Raw genomic sequence first — 24067 nt, 5'->3', positions numbered from 1 at the left:
CAGCCTCTAGCTCTACCGCGCCCTCTGGCTGTCGCTCGCCCTCTGGTGCTAGCCATAGCTGCTGGCTCTGGCACCTGGTCTCGGGCTATTATATCTTGAGTCCTCACCATCTGTAAGAGAAAAGATAAGAGTCGGATTCCAATTTGATTGTTTTAGATACCAATTAGAATAAAGTAGCACGAAAGAAGGAAAGAAAATGAAATTTCTTAAATGTCCTATTGCCTCTCGTTGATACGTACGAAGCTCATCATACTGATCCATGAAACTCTACTAGACATATTTTTGCATCATAGACCGCGTAACCTAGGGCTCTTATAATAACTTTTTACGACTTAATTTAGCTAAGTAGTGCGGGCACCTACCTCTCTCATCTCGGTTGGCGAACCCTTATTCCAACAATCTCAAATACAAAAAATAATAAATAAGTAATCGGAATAGATAAAATTATGTAAGCCTGACATAATAATAGATAGAATATGCGGAATACATCAAACCATCCAAGAATCTGTCTGGTCATACAAGAGCAACTAACTAAAATCTACGAGTCTAAAAATATAAATAATACATCAATAGTCTAAATATGTCTCGAAATAGCAAATAAGACATAAAATAAAGTAAGAATCTCCAAGGCGGCGAACGTTCCCGTACTCACCCTGTAAGACTCTAAGTAGCAATTCACACCATTATCAGCCACGAGAAGCAGAGGCTGATCCTACCTGGAACCCTGCATTCGCAGAAGAATGTACCAAGTGCAGGTCAGTACAAACAACAAGTAATAGCGGGTATCATAGGCCGACTAAGCTTAGATAACACATATCAAGTCAATAAAGTAAGATAAGAAGGTAACTCAACAAAGTATAAGTCAAATACGAGCAGAATCCACATACACATCATCACTTGTGTTTAACATCTAAACCCAACTATGCCAAGTCTCAAATACTCAGTCAGAATCTTTATATCACAAGTACATCTCAATAATATCACAACTGAAGCCATATTACAATGCAATGCAATAATGTATGAAATGTGTGTACAATTCATATGTTGTGTACACATGTTCAATGATGGAACATATATCTCGGTAGCACAACCCATGGGAGACCCGCGAAGTCCATGTACCTCACGATTCTAGCAACAACCTCAACAATCGCTACCTCACGATTCCAGCAAAAACCTCGGCAATCGCTATGCAAAACCTAAATTTCAGGACAACCATCGAATATCGGTCCTCACGTCACTCTATCCCACTGAGCCCAGCTCATCACAGTGTTTCCTCAAGTATCATCAATGTATCAACAGTATATCATGAAGGATGAGAATGCATGCAATGTATGAGTTCAATATCAATAATCAAATCAATATCACAAGTACCACACATGGGCACACCAATAATATCATGAAAAGGCTACACAATAAGCCATAATAGAACACTATCCTCGCATCAAACGTCAATAAGTGAGATACTATAATATCATGGTCTAGATATATGAATAGTTTCCAATATCTACTATTTTCACGTGGCATCAAGCCAATAATAATAGGACAAGATAAGTCACAATACAGCGGGGTAGCTAACCCCAATCACACAACAGGGTCCAACCTAAGACAACTTCAAACCCGATGGTTTACATGCTTTCTCCGATAATACCGTCTAAATATATGATTCGCTAAATGAAGTCTCACTATAGGGTTAATCATAACTTCACTGGAAGGCCGAACAATGATATCACCAATAATCACTCCTTGGACTTCTCTTTCCTCTAAGTCTAGAGATAAAGAAAGTCTAGGCATATTCGAATCAAGAAATTAGAATCAAGAAGAACATCAAACGAACCTTACTTCTATTCAAGACCCAAATCCCAAAACTATGAAATGAGTTTTATGAACCAGAAAGGTGAAATTAGTAATATAAAGGTTCCAACATGAATTAAAGCACTAGGTGATCAATTCCCATCAATATCAATCTAGAACAATCAACAATTCACTCAATTTCGAATTTTAGGCAAAACTCTCAAATTTGGGAAGAATCTTGAAATAAAGGATTCTATTCATCGATTCAATGTTTAAAGAAGCTAACCCGACCAACAAATCATGATTTAGAAGCCTTGAAAGAACAACTCATTGAACCCACTTTTAATTTTCAATCACTTAATAAACTATCAAGATAAAGGAATTCTAAGATGATTAAGGACAATGGAGTAGTAAGGGATTAGAAGAACTTACCTCGAAGAATCTCCTCCAAGAATATCCTAGAATTGCTCCCAATAGCCCAAATTTTGGAATAGTAATAAATGAGGGATTAGGGCATTTAATACTTCTTTTTTAATGACATAACTGCCAGACATGCGCTTCTGCGTCCATCAGGCCACTTCGGCGGTCCCTTGACCACTATAGCGGTCAACCCAAAATTGAGTAGGTCTCTCCAGCAGCATGTGACCGCTATAGCGGTACCGCTGTTGCGATGCTGGTAGCGTCAAAGCGGGCACCAGACACCAGAAAAGTCCCCAATTTTTCACAACTCAACTCGAATTTCCGAGTAACTCCCTAGGTCATCTCCTCACATACCAAATACATATACACACATAAAAACACGCTACGAATGCTCTCGCGGTCTCAAAATTCGAAACGGAGGTCTTGTTGACCGAGTCTACCTCCAATACCTTAATTCTAACTTCGCAACCCAACTCCTAAAATGCACCTAAGTGTATTAGGAGCCGAACCACATATGCACGTAAATTCTAAATGACCATCTGGACCTTTCGAATTTGATTAATTTTAAAAAAAGGTTCATTTACCTAAAACTCAACTTTCAACTCTTTTTTGCTTAAAGCTAAATTTACCAAAAAGTCACCCAAATTAACCCCGAACACCTTAGGAAGCATGTCAACAGTCCCTCGGGTCAAAAGTGAGCTAACAAGCTCGGGAAAAGGCCAGAAATTGCCGAAAAGATTATAACGATCAAGCAGATCGTTATATCAGATACCAATTAAACTGTCACTCGTCCTCGAGTGACGAAGAAAAAGGAACGGAGACGTACCTGAGTCAACGAACAACTAAGGTTATCAGCTATGCATATCAGACTCAGTCGCGTAAGTGGCCTCCTATGTAAGACGATGCTTCCATTGCACCTTCACTGAAGCAATCTCCTTAGACCTTAACTTTCGAACCTACCTATCCAAAATCATAATATGCGCCTCTTCATAGGTTAAATTCGCATCAAGCAATATTGAATCCCAACGAACAATATAGGTACCACCAGCGTGGTACTTCTTCAACATGGACACATGGAAAACTGGATGAACTCCCGCCAATACTTGCGGCACGGTTAACTCATAAGCAACATTGCCTACACAGCCAAGAATCTCAAATGGCCCAATATACCTCGGACTCAACTTGTCTCTCTTCCCAAACCTCATAATACCCCTCATGGGTGAGATCTTCTGTAGAACCTGGTCACCAACATCGAACTCTAAATTTCAGACCTTCCAGTCTGCATACATTTTCTGTCAATTTGAGCTGCCAAAAGCTTAGCCTGAATAACTCTCACTCTCTCAAAAGACTCTCTCAATAGATCTGTACCCCAAGGTCGAACCTCAAATGTATCAAACAGCTAACCGGAGACCTACATATCCTATCATACAAAGCCTTAAAAGGATCCATGTCGATACTCGAGTGATAGTTATTGTACACAAACTCTACTAATGGAAAGTGTTGATCCCAATAACCACCAAAATAAATAACACAAGCTCTCAACATATCCTCGAGCACCTGAATGATCCGTTCGGATTGTCTATCTGTCTGAGGTGAAAAGCTATACTAAATTCCAATGGGGTACCCAACTCCGCATGAAAAGCTTTCCAGAAATGGGAAGTGAAGATAGTACCCTGATTAGATATGATAGAAATAGAAACCTCATGTAATCTCATAATATCAAGAATGTACAACTTGGCTGAGATGGAGGATCAAGTACACCAGTTTGTGAATCGACTTGGGCTGCATTTGATTAATAATTGTATTATAGCCTCACTTTGGTAGGGTATGGATATCTCTCATAGTCAGGTATATGCTCAGGGTCTGAAGGAGCGGAAGCAGCAGTAGTGAGCTGATCAAAAGCGTGAAAAGGGCCAGAGTAAGAGAGCTAGATCTTCTAATTCTTTTGGCGAGCACCGGGGTGGTTACAGACAGCAGTTTCCTTGGTGTCCAACCTATTTAGAGGCTAGTGAACCTTTATAGTTTCCAGGACCAAGGTTTGATCGATCCATATATTCAGGGTCAGGCCAGAATTCTAGGGCTTTTGGTTTCCAGTTTAAGGGTGATTCCGATCAGATAAGGTCAACTCTGCCACGATGCGCTCAATGTGGTAAGTTGTATGCCCGACAGTATCATTTGGGTTCATATGTGTGTTATACTTACGGTCATCCAGGCCATATTATACGAGATTGTTCGTCGAGAGGTGGTGGAGGTGTAGTTCAGCTAATAGATGTGCAGTTGGTTCTTTGTCATTTGTATGCTCTCCTAGGCAGGGTTCTCAGACATCAATCGACCGCGACATTGGCAGGGGTTGAGCGTCTAGTTCAAGCGGTCCTCAGAACCGTATCTATGCATTAGTTAGTCAGCAGGATCTCGAGTCGTAGCCTGATATTGTTATAGGTATACTATCCGTCTTCTCCCCATGACGTAAATGCATTGATAGACCCAGGTTCTACTTTATCATATGTCACACCTTTTAATGCTGGTAAGTTTGGGAGATGATTAGGCCTATTAAGGTGTCTACACCGGTTAGAGACTCGGTGATAGCTAGACGAGTATACAAGAATTGTGTAGTTACAATCTGTAATCGTCATACCGTAGCAGATTTGATTGAGTTGGATATGTAGAATTTTATATTATTATGGGTATGGAATGGTTTTCTTCTTGTTATGATAACATGGATTCCTAAACAAAGATGGTTCGATTTCAGTTTCCAGGAGAGCCAGTTTCGGAATGGAAAGGTAATGCAACTTCTCCGAGAGGTAGGTTTATTTCCTATCTCAACGCAAGGAAGATGGTCGCAAAGGGTTGTATTTATCATATTAGTTGAGTCCGAAATGCAGAAGCAGAGCCACTGACCCTTCAATCTGTTCTAGTGGTTAATGAATTCCCAGATGTATTTCCAATGAACTTCCAGGCATTCCTCTAGATCGGGAGATTGACATTGCTATCGATGTGTGACTCAGCTGATATATAGTCCCGCTTATAAGATCGCCCCTGCTGAGTTAAAGGAACTGAAAGAGCAGTTGAAACATTTGCTCGAGAAGGGCTTTATTAGGCCTATTATGTCGTTGTGGGGACCACTTGTGTTATTTGTACGAAAGAAAGATGGCTCTTTGTGAATGTGTAGAGATTACAGATAGCTGAATAAGGTGACAATAAAGAACAATTATCCGCTCCCAATGATTGACTATTTATTTGATCAGTTGCAGGGTGCCAAATGCTTTTCAAAGATAGACTTGAGGTCGGGGTATTATAAGGTCAGGGTCAGAGAGAAAGATATTCAGAAGACCGCATTCCGGACCAAATATAGTCACTTTGAGTTACTCGTGATGTCTTTTAGGTTGACTAATGCGCCATCAGTTTTCATGGACTTAATGAATAGCATATTTAGACCCTTTTAGATCTTTTTGTGATTGTGTTTATCGATGATATTATATTCTACTCTTGATCAGAGACTGAGAATGCGGATCATTTGTGTGCAGTACTCAGAGTTCTTCAGGACCAGAAATTGTACGTAAAGATCTCTAAGTGTGAATTCTGGCTGAACTCCGTAGCTTTCCTCGAACATATTGGATCAGATGAAGGCATCAGGATTAATACTCAGAAGATAAATGCCGTGAAGACTTGGCCTAGACCGACAACACCAATAGAGATTCGTAGATTCCTGGAGTTGGCAGGATAATTCAGGAGATTTGTAGAAGGCTTCTTCTCTCTTTCAGCACTATTGACGAAGCTGACTTAGAAGGCAGCCAAGTTCCAGTGGACAGACGCTTCCGACCGGAGTTTTCAAGAGTTGAAGAACAGACTAACTTGAGTGTCAGTTTTGGCACTTCCAGAAAGATTAGAGGGTTATGCTAAAGGATCAGAGGGTTATGCTATCTATTGTCGCCTCGGGCGTTGGATTGGGTTGTATGTTGATGCAGCACGCTTATGCTTCGGTGCATCTGAGGAAGCACGAGAAGAACTATCCGACCTATGATTTGGAGTTAGCTGCAGTGATTTATGCACTTAGGATTTAGAGATATTATTTATATGGTGTCCATGTTGATATTTATGCTGATCATAAGAGACTTCAATATATCTTTAAGCAGAAAGAGTTAAATTTGCATTAGAGGGAAAGGTTGGAGCTGTTGAAGGATTACTACATTGATATTCTATACTATCCAAGGAAGGTGATACAATCGTGCTTGTGGAAGACACGGATTAAAAAAAAACTCAGAAACTAAAAATAAGAAGAATTCAAAGATGAGAAGTGAAGAAATTGGGATGAGAAGAAGAGAGACAGTGTTATACCCCGTATTTTTATACGTCGAATTATTCACAGGCTAGTCGACTTAAGTTAAAGACGGGATTATTTTCGGACATGAAATAGGAACTTTTAATTTTCAATTTTAATTAGTACACAAATTGTTTATAAATTTTATTTAGTGTAGAAATATTATTGGAGATTAGGAACTAATTAATTGTTATTAGATTATTAAGTAAGGATTAATGATTTATTAAAATTAATTAATTTAATTAACAGAAGTGGGCCCCACCCGAAAATTAAAAAAAAACAAAACAAACAATTCAAGAAAATCATTTTGATGAGTCACAAGGGGCGGGGGGGGGGTACGTGTATATCAAAGGACAACCATATATATATGAAGTGAATGTGAACAATTTGCAAATTCACTTTCATTTTTACAAAATCAAACTTGGAAAAAAAAAAGGAAGAACACTCTAGCTCCATGGCTGCTCTCGGCCAGCCATGGCTGAATGTAAAAAATTATTTTGTTGCCATTTTGATTAAGTTTCAAGTGAATTACAAGTTCAAGGAGGTGATAGCAACATTGGATATTGAATTGAGGAAGAAGAAATTGTGAAATTGGAGCAATTGAGTGTAGAAATTCCTCCGAGAAAATTTAGGTAAGATTTTCTTATTTTGTGGTGTAATTGTGTTAATAGTGTTGTAATGGAATTATTAAAATTGGATTGGATAAAATTGGAAGTAAGAAATTACATGAAAACGTTGTTATACGAAATTGTGGGTTGAAAAGGATTAAAAAGGGTTATTGGATTGTTAAAGTTGTTTATGGGCTGAATTGTAAGGATTCTATATGAATATTGCTATTACTGTCATTGTTGGTATTTCTGTGATAACAGGAGGATAATTGGAAGTTCGGGTTAGGCGAATATATAGGGGAAATGCTGCCCGATTTCCGTTAAGTCCTTAACTAATGAAAAACCCTAATCTAGAAAGTATAAGTTAAAGAATGAGTCCTATAAGCGGCTGGCTACAAATTTACGACCTAAAAAGTATAGTTTACTAACGATAGCGTTACCTCTATATTAAATAGGCTAAAGGGGCGACGAAGCGAACGAGATTACGATTAATATTTAACAGGTATGTAAAGTTGTCCCTTCTTTCTTTTGGCATGTCTTAGATATAAGTGACGAGTATATGAGCTTTGGGGTAATTCTATTCATAAGTTTCGAGTGTGATTCATGATTCCTATTCACTTCTTGATGTTAGAACTCTTAAAATGATTGAGCTTCCCTCTCAAGTTTTCTATACGTTGGACAGTAGTCTATATATATATATATAAGCTCCTATTCTTAGAGACTCTATGATAACTAATGTCCTTGACTTCTATAAGCTATTTCAATTATCTTGATACATGTCTATGATTCCTAAGGCTCTTTAATATAAACTATAATAACATTCGAGGGATACTTGACATGATTGTCGCTATTGATACTCAGGTGTTAATCTTTCCTTCTTATTCTGTTGAGTCTTGATAATGATTTAAATTGCATATGGTTGGTCACTACTCTGCTCGTGCATGCCTCAATATGTCTTTCACCGAGTCCCGGGCCGGGTATGTTATCGTGCAAAGTCTCACTGCATTGTTCACCGAGTCCCTCACTAGAGGGCCGGAATATGATATATATATATATATATGATGGTGTTATGCTGTGTTATGGCTTTATGATGTGTTTATGGAGTTTTGCTGTGTTATGGCGTTATGATGTGTTTATGGCGTTATGATGTGCTTATGGTGTTATGCTGTGTTATGGCGCCAAAGACGGGGTGGCGACCATGTTCACCGAGTCCCATAATGGGCTGGGTATGATCTATGATTTTGACATGCATGATTTATGTTTCAAAAGGGCAAGTGTTTTGGTATTCTGGACATTGTACTTGTTTTCTGTATTCTCTATTTCAGTTATGATCCCTTTACTGTATTTCATGCTTTATATACTCAGTACATATTCCGTACTGACCCCCTTTCTTCGGGGGGCTGCGTTTCATGCTCGCAAGTACAGATAGTCGGTTTGGTGACCCTTCAGCATAGGACTTCTACTCAGCCGTCTTGGAGAGCTCCATTGTTCCGGATCCTAGACTTCTGGTACAGATCTTATAATGTATATGTATATGTTTATCCAGGGGTACGGCGGGGCCCTGTCCGGTCATATTTCTCTATCGATACTCTTAGAGGCCTGTAGACATATGTGTGGGTTGTGTATAAGTTCTGTTCAGCTGTGTCTTAACGTTGTGCTATGTATATGTTCGTCTGTAATGGAAGCCTTGTCGGCTTGCATATGACATGATATTGATGTGTAGTGGCAGCCTTGTCGGCTTGCGTATCATTTTATGATCTGATTAGTTGTGACTCCTCAGGAGACAGTCTATCTGGATATATATATATATATATATATATATATAATGACATTATGAACCGTTAGAGTTCTTTCGTAAGTTTCCATATTGTTCGTAGTTTCAGTTTGACTATATCTAACAGGTACGTATACAGGTGTCCAGGTCGGGCACTAGTCATGGCCCACGGGGTTGGGTCGTGACTGATAGAAGAAAAACCCACTTAGTAAAGAAATTATAGGCAAATTTAGATATATGACATCCAAACCCTCCTAATCGATTCTTACTAACGAACTTACAATATTTGAATTCAATTAAGAGTTAATCAACTAAATCCACAAATGAACAACTCTAATAAGAAATCAATGCAAAAGGGTTCAATAGCTAATAATGGAATCCACCATAATTAACTGTCACTAATCACTAGACTCGCACTACACTAATTCTATTTCTACCAAACAAATTATCACTCAATTTAGAGTATTCATCTCAATTCAACATAATCTCCACACAATCTAAGTAATGAAATAACTAAGTGTAGTATCTATACTGCTATGCTAAAGAAGACTAGGCTAGCTATTACAAAAATATCCTTAATGATACAAGGGCTTTGTTTGGTAGTCTTCTTTATGGATGGTGGCTTGAATTTAGAGAATTGCATAGCTAGCCACCATCATTCCCCTCCATCTTTACTTCAGTCCACACAACCAAGCAATCATCCATACGTCATACACTCTCCTAATGAGCTCTTCAAAGGTCTCTAAAGACTCTTTTTGCATCAACATTGCTTGTCGGGCTTGGTGTTCCTTAGCTCGACCTCTGGTGAAGAAATTTAAATCATGTGTGCTCCATAGGATCGTATCATCCTCCCCTTCTTGAAAATTATTCGTTCTCGAATCTATACTTTGCAAGACATAGAAGAGTATGAATGCATATCCTCTTACACAAACAAATAAGGTAATCATCATAAGGCAAATGATACCTAAAGTAAGAAAAGCATGTAATCAACACATTAAATGGCTCACTCTTATGATATAACCAAGTATCACAAAGATATAGAAACAATATGTATCCATATAATGCCCAAGACACTTGGCTATCCAAGATATTGGGACAAAGGGGTAGGTCAAAGAAACCAATGCATTAGGAAGGCAATCATGCAAGTTCTTATTGGTCCTAACAATTGAAAGGCACATATCTCCCCTTAAGTCAAGAAACAAGTGACCTCCCTTATGGCTAAGTGCAAGTTTACAAACAAGCCAACCCAAGTCAAGGGTGTAATCATTACACTTACCCACCTTAAGGAAGAAATCACTCCCAAGTCAACACCGGGGTCAAATACAAATGTATCCACCACACTATTTTGCTCACGGTCCCCATGCAAGCCCAAAATAAAATCAAGTAATAACATTATAATAGAATCACATGAATGGATAAAAGTGTTACTACTATACTCATGACACAAATAAGTTACCTCCATGATTTTAGAAAGCCTACAAATAAGCATGAGCCACGAGTACATACCATTCTTAAGGGAAGTACAAGATGTGAATTTATACCAAATTGTTTCCCAATGAGGCCTCCTTTAATGGTTATACTCTTCAAGACTCCTCCTTTTATGAAACTTCACAAATAAGTCAATCAAATAATCAAGTTTATCAAAAGAGAGAGTTTTACCTTTAAGTTGATGGAACCTATGCCTAGCTTCGAATAACATCTCCTCACCTCTTAGGATAGAAGACCGTCCTTCCAAAATATAGGCTCCTTTCCTTGCATATTGCTCCCCTTCTTTATAGAGCACTCACTTTCGAAATGGTTTACAAACCCTTAAGAAAGACTCTTCGTCATCGGGGATGATGTCAATAATTTCACCCACCCCATGCTTGTCATCATGACCAAGCACATCATTATCTCATAGTGGGTTACAAAATAATTTGTAGCCTCCAAGGGTGGCAACATTGTCAATATTATCATACATCCCACTAGGTACATCTATTTCACAAGTCATGTCGATATCAAATAAGACATTATCTTTAAGGAGAGAAGAATCAATGAAGAGTCAAAGCATGCAATCTTATCCTCAAAAAGACAAATGTCACCTTTCAAACCATTTTCATTTACATGACTCTCCACAAGATCAATTACACCAATATCATCACTAACTTGAGGTTCATTAAGCACATCACAATCTCCTCAATTAATGGACGATCATAGCAAACAAATTGATCAATACAAGTATCCACACTAGTTGAACACAAATCAATCTTGCTAGAAGAATCAATTCGGTCATCGCTAGGATAAACTAGCACGTGAACTATCATATCATGTGATAATGTACTAACATGAACATCAAAAGTGTCAACACTAGGTGAACACAAATTCATCTCACACGAAGAATCAATTCGGTCATCAATAGGATCAACTAGTGTTAGATCACCCATATTAACGCATCGTCAACAATCTTTAAAGAACTAAGCTCATCACATGGTAAAGACTCATTAAGCTCACATAAAAACGAGTTTTCGCTCTTACTCAATTCAACAACATTACCATTCACATCATTTAGAGTGTTAAGTTTAGTTATTTTACCTTAAAATACAGACAAAATATCTTCTTTACCGTGGTTCTCAACTTGTTGGCCCATTTGCTCCGTTGGGAAGCTTTTAACTACCTCATAAACTTTCAAAATTTGAGGTTCATCATTCGAGTTGATTTCAAGAATACCTACACCATCATTAAGACAACTAGAGAAGAAAGAGAAGTTACAAGAGCTAGAATGTGGTTGTGACAACCCTCTCATATGACTCCTCGCAATCTCTCCCTTTTTCACTCTAGAGTTTTCACTTTTCACTCCCTTACTCCTCTTAATCTTTTCTCTCTCAATTTCATGGGAGTTGGCATAAGTGTCAAGTACTCTTTTAGAAGGGTTAGGAAAACCCTCCACTTAAATCTTCCCCTTCGCTTCACAAGGATTGGATTTCTTCTCCTTCATTTGTTGTACCTTGCATAAGTGTTTTATCATTAGGTAAAGCTCTTCTAAACGTGGTTCAACACTACTCACCATTGGAAGGGGTTCACTTGCAATTGCTTCATCTTTAGGAAGTATGGGTGGAAAGACATGTCTCCCTTCCTTGTCCACTACATACTTATACCATTCTTGCCCATATGAAATCTTATGTTCTTGGAACCAAAGATTTTCAAAACACAAGTAGTAAAGCTCTTCTAAACGTGGTTCAGCACTACTCACCATTGGAAGGGGTTCACTTGCAATTGCTTCATCTTTAGGAAGTATGGGTGGAAAGATAGGTCTCCCTTCCTTGTCCACTGCATACTTATACCATTCTTGCCCATATGAAATCTTATGTTCTTGGAACCAAAGATTTTCAAAACACAAGTGGCAATTTTCTATGGGAAGTATGTCATACTAAATCTCCTCTTAGTAGTTTCCATGGGCAAATAACACCTTCGCGCTCCTATCAATCAAGTACCCTCTTTGATCATAGTAAGGATCTTGTTTCATCACACATTCTGTACCCAATTCTTCAACCACTTAAGGGGAAAGGTGTTTTCCATAGCTACCATCATCAAACACAAGGACATACCCCACACTACAAAGTAGATTGACTTTCATCTCAAGAACTCACCTCTTTGGATCTCTTCTTCCTTGAAATAATGCATTTCCCTTACTTCCATCATCTACCATTACTTCCCTCCTACCTTCTACATCATAACCATATTGAGAACATGACACATTCGTATTAGGATAAAAAGCATAATTCGTTGTATTTATTGAAATAGGAAATGCATACTCTCTCCTCTTCCTAGGACGACGCTAACTTAGTCCAACCCATACACTTACACCACTCTCCTTGGGATAGGAAGTAACACGATGTGTTGCACATGCATATTTACTAGAAGATTCTTTACAAATATCATGTTCAAACTCACTATTTTCATAATCACGTTCATCACAAGGCCTGTAAGCATACGTTTCAACTTCATCACAACTTCCTATTTCATGCAAATCTTCACCAATTGGTTCATAACGTATGTGTGAGGAAGGAATATACCTCAAGTTGCCTACATACCCATAGTGTGTAGTATGATAACCTTCATAACTTTCTTCTTCACTATAGGATTCTTCATAAAGCTTTTCTACTCCTTCATCTTCTTCATGAGACCGCATGAGGTCCACTTATCTCATATTCATTGTAGGAGTAGTCATGCTCACCATCATAATCATAACCTCCATTACTATTATAGTCATATCCTCCATCACTAGGGACATAACCTCTCATATCATCATCACAAGACTCCGAGGTTATGGATGACATAATATCTTATATCTTCTTCTCTTATGACTTCTCATCTTGTACCTACAAAACGAGGAAACAAGATTAGTAGTAAGGTTCCTCACGTCACTCGTATTTACACTCAAGCTTACCATTGTACCTAAAGCTTCTTCTAATGGACGACTTGATCACTAACATACTTGAGCCAAAGAAGTTTCAACGAGAAAAGATTGAAAAATAATTGTTATGAAGAAATGGGACTCAAGAACTAATTGACAACTAAGTAGGAACAAATAATAAGCATTAATTAGCTTGGAGAATTAAATAAATGAGATGAAAAGAGACAAAACAGAGTTCAACAATTAGAAAAAAAAATGGAATGAAATCGGGTCGAAGAACAAACTTGCAGTGAAAATTCAGGTAAATACGGGTACAATTGGAGGGTGTGCCTTACATATGGGTTGTATATGGCATGATATGTAACCCTAAAAATGGTCAAAGAGGATCCATAAGTGATTGGACCGGCGTGGGTAGGTTTTGGAAGGGACGTGGGTGGGTTTTGTGGTGTATAGGGTAGTACTTTGGGCACATTTTTGGGTGAATGCGGGTGGGATGGGTGTGTGGCAGAGGGTTAGAGATGTGTGGGTGGCCTTTTTCTACGTAATGGTGGCATGGTTGAGGGTGGCGGAAGCACGTGGCCCATATAAAAGTACGTGGGCAAAAACAGAAGTGAATTGCTTGCTTTCTTGGCTAGGTTGGTGGCCTTGTTTTGGCTACGTAGCCCACGTCTTGGTACGTGGGTCAAACCAGTAGCTAAATTCCCTTGCCTCCAGCTACGTGGCTAGGTATGTGGGCCACGTGGTCCATATTTTTTTAAAAGATTTCTTTTTACTTGTTGACTTGCTTGACCCCACACAACTTAGTATTTGCTCTTTCTGGGCCAACAAACACCTTTTCACAACTTTGGATGAAATTTTTTGGATCAACACCCTCCTTTGGGCTCCTTTTTCAAGAGGAATATATGAAGGTTCGTGTGAACACCAAGAACACCCAAGTTTCCAATCCACCCAAAATCAAATTGTTTTTTCACCAAATTTCGGATTTAAACTCCCCATGACTTGGAGAACAAACTCTAATACAAATTAGCCTCAATCAAACCTCAATCACCAAGACCCATTTAAAGTTTTTCAAAAAGCTTGAAGGTCTTCAATGGTGATTTTTTAAAACTTGTCCAAACGCTCCGAAATTTTAGATTTAGGTAGATTTGATATCAAGGAACTCAAATCTACACTCAATTTCACACAAATCTAATGAACAAAACAAATTTTCAAATTTTTTAGTAATTTTAATTTTTTTTAGGAATTTTCATATTTTTTCAATTTATTTGAACCTAAGATTGAGGATTGTAGAAATAACACTCAAGCCTATGCTCTGATACTAAATGATACGAGCTAGCTTGTGAAAGACACGAATTCAAACAACAAAAACGCCGAAACTAAAAATGAGAAGAAATCAAAGATGAGAAGTGAAGAAATTGGGATATGAAGAAGAGGGATAGAAGAAAGACCCAAGTAGTAAAGTAACTATAGGTAAATTCGGATATATGAAATCCAAACCCTCTTAATCGATTCCTACTAACGAACCTATACTATTTGGATTCAATTAAGAGTTAATCAAATGAATCCACAAATGAACAACTTTAATATGAAATCAATGGAAAAGGGTTCAATAGCCAACAATGGAATCCATCATAATTAACTTTCATTAATCACTAGACTAGCACTACACTAACTCTATTTCTACCAAAATAAACTATCACTCAATTTAGAGTATTCATCTCAATTCAACATACTCTCCACATAATATAAGTAATGAAATAACGAAGTGTAGTATTTATACAACTATGCTAAAGAAGACTAGGCTATCTATTACAAAAATACTCTTAATGAAACAAAGGCCTTGTTTGGTAGTCTTTCTTATGGATGATGGTTTGAATTTAGAGAATAGCCTCTTTGCATGGCTAGCCACCATCGTTCCCCTCAATCTTTACTTCACTCCAACGTAAGCAATCAATCATCCATATGTCATACGCTCTCCTAAAGAGCTATTCAAAGGTCTCCAAATACTCTTTTTGCATAAACATTTCTTGTAGGGCTTGTAGTTCCTTGGCTCGGCCTCAGGTGAAGAAATTTGAATCATGTGTTCTCCTCGAGTTCATATTAAAAGGTGAATGTAGTAGTCGATGCCCTTAGTCATAGATCTATGGGTAGTTTGTCTTACTTGCGAGCAGAGAAAAGGGAGTTAGCTCATGAGCTTCATCAGTTAGCTAGCCTAGGAGTTCGATTATTGGACTCATGCAATGCAGAGTTACAGTTCAGGATATAGAGACATCATTCTTAGTAGTTGAGGTTAAGAAACACTAGTATGAGGATCCTTCCTTGATTCAGTACAGGGAGATAGCCCCATATAAAAATAAGTTATTTTTCAAGATTTTTGAAGACGAAGTTATGAAGTATCGAGGCAGACCCTGCGTTCTGAATATTGCAGGGTTACTTCAGCAGATTATGGTTAAAGCTCATTATTCTTGCTACTCTATTCATCTAGGGTCGACGAATATGTATCATTATATCAAAGAGGCTTACTGGTGGAATGGCATAAAGAAGGATATAGCAGAGTTCGTAGCCCAATGCCCTAATTGTCAGCAGGTAAAGACATCAGAAGCTTGGTGGATTGTTGCAGGATATATAGATTCCAACTTAGAAATGAGAGAAGATTAATATAGATTTCATTACAGGCTTACCTCATTCCCAGTACAAGTTTAATTTGATATGGGTGATTATTGATATACTTACAAAGTCAACACATTTTCTACCTATGAAGACTACTTATTCCGCTGAGGATTACGCGAAGTTGTATATAAGGAGATAATGCGACTTCCTGATGTTCCAATATCTATTATTTCGGACAGAGGTGCACATTTTACAGCTAACTTCATGAAATCATTCCAGAAGGGATTGGGGACTCAGGTAAACCTTAGTACAACATTTCATCCCCAGACAGACGGGAAAGCTGGGTGTACTATTCAAACTCGAGGATATGCTACGAGCATGTGTGATAGACTTTGGAGGTAGCTGGAATGATAATTTGTCACTTATTGAGTTCGCGTATAATAATAGCTACCATTTTAGTATCCAAATAGCCTCGTATAAGGCCTTATAAAGGTGAAAGTGCAGATCGCCTATCTAATGGTTCGAGGTCAGAGAATCAAGGTTGATAGAAGAAGGAACTCATTCAAGAGAGGTTACTAGCAGCACAGAGTCTCCAGAAGTCTTAGGCATATAATATACGGTGAGACTTGGATTTCCAGGTGGATGACTGGGTGGTCCTGAAGGTATTTCTTGTGAAAGCAGTCATGAAATTTTGTAAGAAGGAAAAGCTTAGTTCTAGATACATCGGGCCTTACAGGATTATACGTAGAGTAGGCCAAGTAGCCTATGAGCTAAACCTACCTTCAGACTTGGAGTTTGTACAGCCGGTCTTGTATATATCCATGCTCCATAAGTGCATCGGGGATCTTTCCAAAGTTGTACCTATAGATGATATCTGAGTTACAGAGCAGTTGTCCTACGAAGAAGTCCCTTTATTGTTCTAGATCTCTAGGTTCACAGGTTACGAACCAAAGATGTGGCTTCGTAAAAGTACTCTGGAGAAATAAGAATGTAGAGGAGATGACTTGGGAAGCTAAAGAAGTTATGAAGTCTAGATATCCTCATTTGTTTCTGATCCCATAGCAGGATCAAGCTATGATACCATCATCTTCAGGTATGCATTATATTGTCAGTTACTTTTGATGGTCGTGTGAGACCAATGTTGTTATTGATTGTTATTGCCCTGTGTGAAATTACACTATGTTGTTGAGCTGTGTGGCAGGATAGTAGTAGTATGATTGCAAAGGAGACTCAGCCTAAATTCTCGTAGACTTTTAAGAGTTTAACATTCGAGGACGAATGTTTCTAACGGAGGAAGGATGTTATATCTCATAAAATTTCACGTTGTTTGCATCGTAAGTAAACTAATATGAGTCGAAGGTATTATGACATTTCTAAAAGGTTGTGGAAGGTTGTATATGAGTTACAAGTTGGTACCTAAAGTTTAGGGATCATACGAGTTGAAGAAGATATATTTCGATGAAGTTCGGGAAGTGCATAGCATAATCTGCAACTTATGAAGTTTCTAAAAGGTTGTGGAAGGTCTTATATGAGTTATAAGTGGCTACCTAAAGGTTCAGGATCATACGAGTTGAAGAAGATACATTTTGATGAAGTTCGGGAAGTGTGAAGCTTGATCTGCATCGCAAATCATGGTCGCATATTAGAGTCAAGGCTGAGAAAGTTTCTAGAAATGATCTACAAGGTCATCTTTTGCCGCAAATGCCAACATAGATCAAAGGCGGTGGCCAACTTTGGTTGATATATTTTCGTTAATAACCTCATTCAACATTATTTTTCATATCTCTCTCATCAAAAATACTCCCTAGAGACCCCCGAACCCTCTCTCAAGCCTAAGGAACATAATTTAAGTGATCCAAGACCAAATCCAACTCTCCAAAGGTGGAAGATTATAGTAAAGGTGTTGGATGCAAGTTGAGGTTTAAGTTCTTATTGTTGTTGCTGAGTTTTGAGGATTCTTAGAGGTGAAGCAAGCTCAGTAAAGGTAATATTTAACCTCTCCTCTATGTATTTGGAGTGTTATAAGTCATTAATAAGTTGGTTGAAGAATCACATGGGAGAAGGTGAAAGCCATATGTTATGTTGTCTTTGTGTACTGACTTTGCGTTGAAGTTGTGTTGATGGGATTTTATGGCTGGAAATGATTGGTTTAGCTTGTATATATTGTGTTGAATGTTGTTCTTGTGTTGTGGGTTGATTGGAGGTTATGGATGTCGGGTAAACTATGGAGAGATGTTGTCCAAATTTGTTTAGAATATATTTAATGTTCGTTAGTTGTCATTAAGAGTTATAGTGATTGTAGATTTTGTTTAAGAGGAATCTAAGCTTGGTCACTTACGAGAGGAGTTTATATAAGGTATGTCAAGGCTAACTTTCTTTCACGAGAGGAGTTGATATAAGGTATGTCAAGGCTAACTTTATTTCTTTTGGCATGATCCATATGAACGAAACGTAAACGTAACGCTATTCAATAATGATTCCATTCTTAGCAGCTAGAGATATTCTATGTTGATTCATGTTCTGGTAATATTGTTCTTAGCAAGTCCTTCTCTAAATTTCATATGCTTCATAGATTCACTTGTTGATCGAAATGCTATCTCATAATGATGTTCAGAGGTGTAACGACCCTACGTCACTCCGATCGATTTAGGATGTACTCTTATCACATTCATGCATTATATATGTGTATACTTATATTATATCTGTATGGGTTATAGGGAAGATTACGGTGTTAAATACGCACTACCACCTGCAGCTAGTCATATGATGATAATTATGACCACACAGACCGATGCGATATGATGGGATGCCCACAGAGGCTTGGCATATATATATATATATATATATAAGCAGGCGTTATATACGCATATATACAGTACTTTTGCATATCATTGGCCCCATAAGCAGCTTAGATATGCAGGTTGCACTCCTTTTATCATATGTATTTTTATGTCTCCTTTATGTTGCTTTCATGCCTTACATTCTCAGTACTTTATCCATATTGACTCCCTTTTTTCGCCTGAGGGACGCTGCTTTACATGCCCGTCGGTTCAGGTTGACGACCCACCTCAGTAGGTTGTTGTTCAGCTGATATTGGAGCACTCCACTTATCTCAGAATTAATGTCGTGTCTCGGTATGATATGTTTTTATTGTATAAATGGGCATGGCGGGACCCTATCCCGGCCTTATCATGTCATGTACTCTAATAGATGCTTGTAGACAGTTATGGTATACTTAGACATTGTATGGCCGTCTCGGCCTATATTTTGTTGTATAGGTGTCTATGATAGCCTTGTCGGATGTACAGTTTTGTTCAGCATGGTTATATATGTATGTCCTTTCGAGCTCGTCCATTTTCAATATAGTTCTCTTATGATCTAGCATGTTACCATCTGATGACCCTCGTGGTCCACCCTTGTGTAAGATTACGATATGAAAGCATGTTTTAGAGGTGCTCAACAGGTAGGGCCCGGGTGCCCATCATGGCCCTCTAGTTTGGATCGTGACGAGAAGTGCCCCAAACCCTGAACAATTCTTCGCCTTGGTGGATAGGCAATTTGGTATGAGGGCGAAGATTGTTATACGTTATAACGAAATTGAGTTCACATGTATGAGGACTCATTTCTTCGTACATGTAATTCTTTTTCAAATATTTTGCACAGGGACACCGCAGCAGAATGGAATAGTCAAAAGAAAACACCGTCACATTCTTAATGTGGTGTGAGCATTTAGATTTCAAGATCATCTTTCGATCAAATTCTGGGGAGAATGTGTTTTGACTGCGGGGTACTTGATCAATGGAACACCTTGATCTTCGATTTTGAATGGGAAAACCCCCTATGAAATTTTATGTGGGGAGTGATGTGCTGTGAATTTCGGCACATTTTATGTATTTTTACTTAAAGTTTTTACTTGTTCTTAAGTGTTTTTATATCGTTTCTTATATTATTTTGATGCTTTATAGGTTTGACTGACTAAGGAACGAAAATGACGAAGATCGCTAAAAAATGGACAACTTGGAGGTAAAAGATGGTCCGTAACTCGTGTTACGAACCGTAACGTGATTCGTAACCTGAGAGGAAATTTCCAAAACATGCTGATGGATTATCAGCGTTATGACTCAGAACGTAGGTCTGTAACTCATGTTACGGACTGTAACGTCGACCGTAATCTGAAGGGAAATTCCAATAACATGCTGAAGGAATTATCAATGTTACGACCCAGAAGGACGGTCCATAACACAAGTTATAGGGCGTAACGTGGCGCGTAATTCTTGTCAAGATGATGTCCACTGAAAATATGAAGCCAAGATCCGCTGGATGATATAGACCATAACCTCTGTTACGCTCCGTCGAAAGAAGTCATAACGGTTGACCTAATATGAAGCCGATAAAGGACGGACAGTAACATGTGTTACGCTCCGTAACGATGCCACGAAAGGTGTTTTTGTCCATAATTTTGGCGCGTTGTTTGGTCCTATAAATAGTTAAGTCTAGGTTTTTCAACCATTATTCATTCACTTTAGAGCATTAACTCTTATCATTATATACTTTGTGAAGTTGTTGGAGCATTTAAGGCCTCAATATCATCCTTAGTTCTTTTGTTTACTATTGTAAGTACATTATGTCATCTTTTGAGCTTTCTTTATTGAACAAAAGTATGAGTATCTAATTTTAATTCTAAGGTTGTGAGCCCCATGATGGCTATTACGTGAATGAGTTTCTATTATTGATATATGCATAATGGTTGTTGGTGTTTATTCAATCTTTATGTTTTAGTGTTGGGTAATGATTACAAGCATTAGCCTAAGCCATTATTCTAATTTTCATGGGAAAGTGAGTTAGCATTGGTAAGATTGAATAACAATGACTTGGGGCGTGAACCCTCGTTTAATAGACTAACTTAGCAATAAGAACAAGTCTAATTGGAACTATTGATTGTTCTTCGATATCAACTCTTTTGTATTTGGGAAAATCATAAAGAGGAAATATGTATTAACTGTTGGGAAACATTAGGAAGTCTTTGAGGGATCAAGTGTAGATCCTTAGAACAAGCATTAGAAGTATATCATATTTAAACCTGAAGCATAATATCTAATCAAAACGGGGAACACAACCTCAGTCTCTCGGGCATTAATTACAATTCAAGTCATAGTATTAGTCTATATTACAAAACAATTATTCTAAACTATTCGGAATAGAATTAAAGCTTTTAAAGACCAGTATTACATACAATTAGTACTCTTTTCTATCCATATTTCCTGTGAGATTCGACCCCAGCCTTGTTTGGGTTATTATATTTGACAACGTCCACTTTACGCCACTAATAAATGTAATTTGAGCGTATCAAATTTTAGTGCCATTGCCCGGGAATACAATTTTGAAATTACTGATGATTGTGTACTTTTCTTTAGAACTTTTTCTATTCCATCACACCTTGTTTGCTGTTTTTGGTGAACCAGGTGAAAATGGCAGGAAGACACAATCGAAATCAAGGAAACCAAGGTGGGCTCTAGGTGAACCCACCACCACCGGAAGAGGAGGAGGATGAGAATATATTTACGGAATTCATCAATGAAGCTGATTATGCTTCTGTTGTGGTTCCTCCTAGGACCGAAAATGCTACTTTCAAAATCGATAACTCTATCTATCAGCTGTTGAAACTTGAAGGTTATTTCCGAAATTCTTCGGAGGATTGTCCACTCCGACATTTGAAGAACTTCTTGTACGTATGTTCTTAACAATCCCAAGGTGTTGTTTTTGTTGATACACTTCGGTTACGGGTCTTTAAATATTCCTTAGCTGGACAGGCAAGGGAATGGTATGAAAAGCTGCCCAGCAATTCTATTCACACCTGGAGCGACCTAGCCAATATATTTTTGAAGAAGTGGTTTCCACCTAGAAAAAGGTTGAACTTCGAGATAATATCTTTGAGTTCAAACAGCTCCCGGGGTAACAATTATATTCTGCATGGGAGAGGTTCAAGTACTATCTAGCTCAATCTCTAACTTATAGGTTTCCGGATACTATTCTGATAGAGAAGTTCTACAAGGGGTTAGATACAATGAATCAGATTGCTGTCAATACTGTAGCTGGTGGATGCTTCATGGACAAGTCATTTGTCAACATCACCAGATTGCTCGATAAGCTCACCACCCACAATCAAGTTTGGCATTCGAATGATAACGAGAGTTTTTCTTATGGTAGTCTATCACTAGCCGTTGTTACAAAGGAGAACCATGAGAGGGATCATTCCTTTGCTCAATTTCAAACTACGGTGGATCTATTATCAAAGAAATTAGCAGAGAAGGATGCACAGGGGGTAAATATTGTTGAGGAGTTACCACCTATTCCACTAGGGATGTATTAAATCCCTGAGGGGATGCACCAAGAGGGGTAACAACATTATGAAGATGTCAATTATGTCAACAACTCCCAAAGGGGTTATCAGAGGCAAAATTATTAAGGTCCACGACATCACCGATGGCAGAAGCCTCAACACCAATTTCAAGGGACTTATTACAACAGAAATGATCAGGGAAATCCAAATCAAGGGAATTACAATAATAGCAATTATGGCAACAAGAGATCTAACCCCTATATTCCACCAAAGGGGAAATCATCAAATTCTCAGCAGTGGAGAGACAATTCAGCTAGCAACTCTGCTAGCAATGCTGCTAATGATTCTGCTGAGATGAAGAGCATGATGTAGAAAATACTAATGAACCAGGACAGAACTGAAAGTACAATAAAAGGAATGTCTCAGGTTCAATTATCTCATTCAACGGCCATTCAGAAGCTTGAATCACAATTCAAAGAACTTTCAAGAAAAGTTCATACTCCTTAACGTGGACACCTAACAAGTGGTACAGTTCCAAATCCGAAAGGTAGTGGGGTAAACTCTGTGTGGCATGTAGCTGCTATTAGCACCCGAAGTGGAAAAATACTCCAAGGTGCTTATAAAAAGGTGATTGATCTTGAGCCGATTGTTGAAAAAGAAGCACAACCTAATGTGTCTGATGTTATTGTGGAAGATGAAATAGAGGAGGAAATCCCTATTATAGCTGAAGATGAGCATAATCTTGAGAATTCTAAGCCACAAGGAGGAAAAAATGAAAAGGGGAAGGCAAAACTTTCTAGAGCTTTTCTCTCTTTGACTCAATTGTTTAAATCTTTACCGCCTTTTCCTCAAAGGTTATTCAGAAAAATAGAGGATGAAAAGTGCTTGCGATTTTATGATCAACTCAAGCAATTGACGATGAACATTTCTTTCAGGGATGCTGTCCAAGAGATGCTTGGGTTTGCTCAATATTTCAAGGATCTCTTAACAAAGAAGAAGAAGCTATTGAAACACGACACTGTAAGTATCACTCATCGTGTCAGTACTATGATTTCTAAGACCACGGTCTAAAAAAGGGAAGATCTTGGAGCATTCACCATTCCTTGCACTATAAGGCATCAAGATTTTGCCAAGGCGTTGTGTGATAACGGGGCTAGTATAAATCTTATGCCTCTTGAGATTTTCAAGAGATCAGGTCTAGGGATGCCAAGGCCCACTACCATGAGGTTGCAAATGGCTGACAGATCAATCAAAAGGCCATTTGGAGTGGTCGATGATGTCCTTGTTCGAGTTGGGGAATTCCTTCCTTAGGCAGATTTTGTGATTCTTGACTGTGCTGTTGATCAAGAAATTCCTATTACTCTAGGGAGACCTCTCCTTGCTACAGGGAGGGCTCTTATGGATTCATAAAAGCATGAGATCAAGTTCCGGGTTAATGATGATGAGGTGACTTGTTCAAAATGGAAGAAGAATGCTTGGGTGAAGCATTATCATCTATCTATGTAAATTTTGATGAAGAATAAATGGAGGGATATATTGAGACGGTAAACTCACTCACTGGTTTGGGTTCTTACTATTATGAGCCTAAGAAATTGTCTCTAGATCTAGAGAAGAGAACAACTCCTCCAGCAAAACCTTCAATTATTGAGCCACAAAGTTAGAACTCAAGCAACTTCCATCTCATCTTAGATATGAGTTTCTAGGAGTAAATAGTACTCGTCCAATTATTGTGTCATCACTTCTGAATAAGGGCCAGACTCAAAGATGTTACACCTCAAAAATTTCCGGACTGGTTGCCTTGTGGACAGGCTAA

At 38.3% G+C, this 24067-nt stretch overlaps 1 protein-coding gene across 1 annotated transcript; it reads left to right on the top strand.

Moving 5' to 3' along the window:
* Positions 1 to 21978: 21978 nt before the first annotated feature.
* On the top strand, positions 21979 to 23565 carry LOC132628351 (uncharacterized). The gene is made up of 4 exons (XM_060344135.1): positions 21979 to 22028; positions 22122 to 22236; positions 22882 to 23274; positions 23389 to 23565. Exons 1-4 carry the CDS (start codon positions 21979 to 21981, stop codon positions 23563 to 23565), a joined length of 735 nt encoding a protein of 244 aa, XP_060200118.1.
* The last annotated feature ends 502 nt before the right edge of the window (positions 23566 to 24067 follow it).

Source organism: Lycium barbarum, chromosome 2, assembly GCF_019175385.1.
Source record: "Lycium barbarum isolate Lr01 chromosome 2, ASM1917538v2, whole genome shotgun sequence".
Lineage (NCBI taxonomy): Eukaryota > Viridiplantae > Streptophyta > Magnoliopsida > Solanales > Solanaceae > Lycium > Lycium barbarum.
Note: the sequence above shows the minus strand (reverse complement) of the source record. Positions and strands in the feature narration are given on the sequence as shown.

Excerpts from the sequence above, each read along its gene's own strand:
- LOC132628351 (XM_060344135.1), top strand. The coding sequence starts at position 21,979 with ATGAATCAGATTGCTGTCAATACTGTAGCTGGTGGATGCTTCATGGAC. Across the intron at positions 22,237-22,881 it reads CAGAGAAGGATGCACAGGGG|GTGATTGATCTTGAGCCGAT; the intron begins GTAAATATTGTT and ends GCTTATAAAAAG. Across the intron at positions 23,275-23,388 it reads AGCTATTGAAACACGACACT|GCGTTGTGTGATAACGGGGC; the intron begins GTAAGTATCACT and ends GATTTTGCCAAG.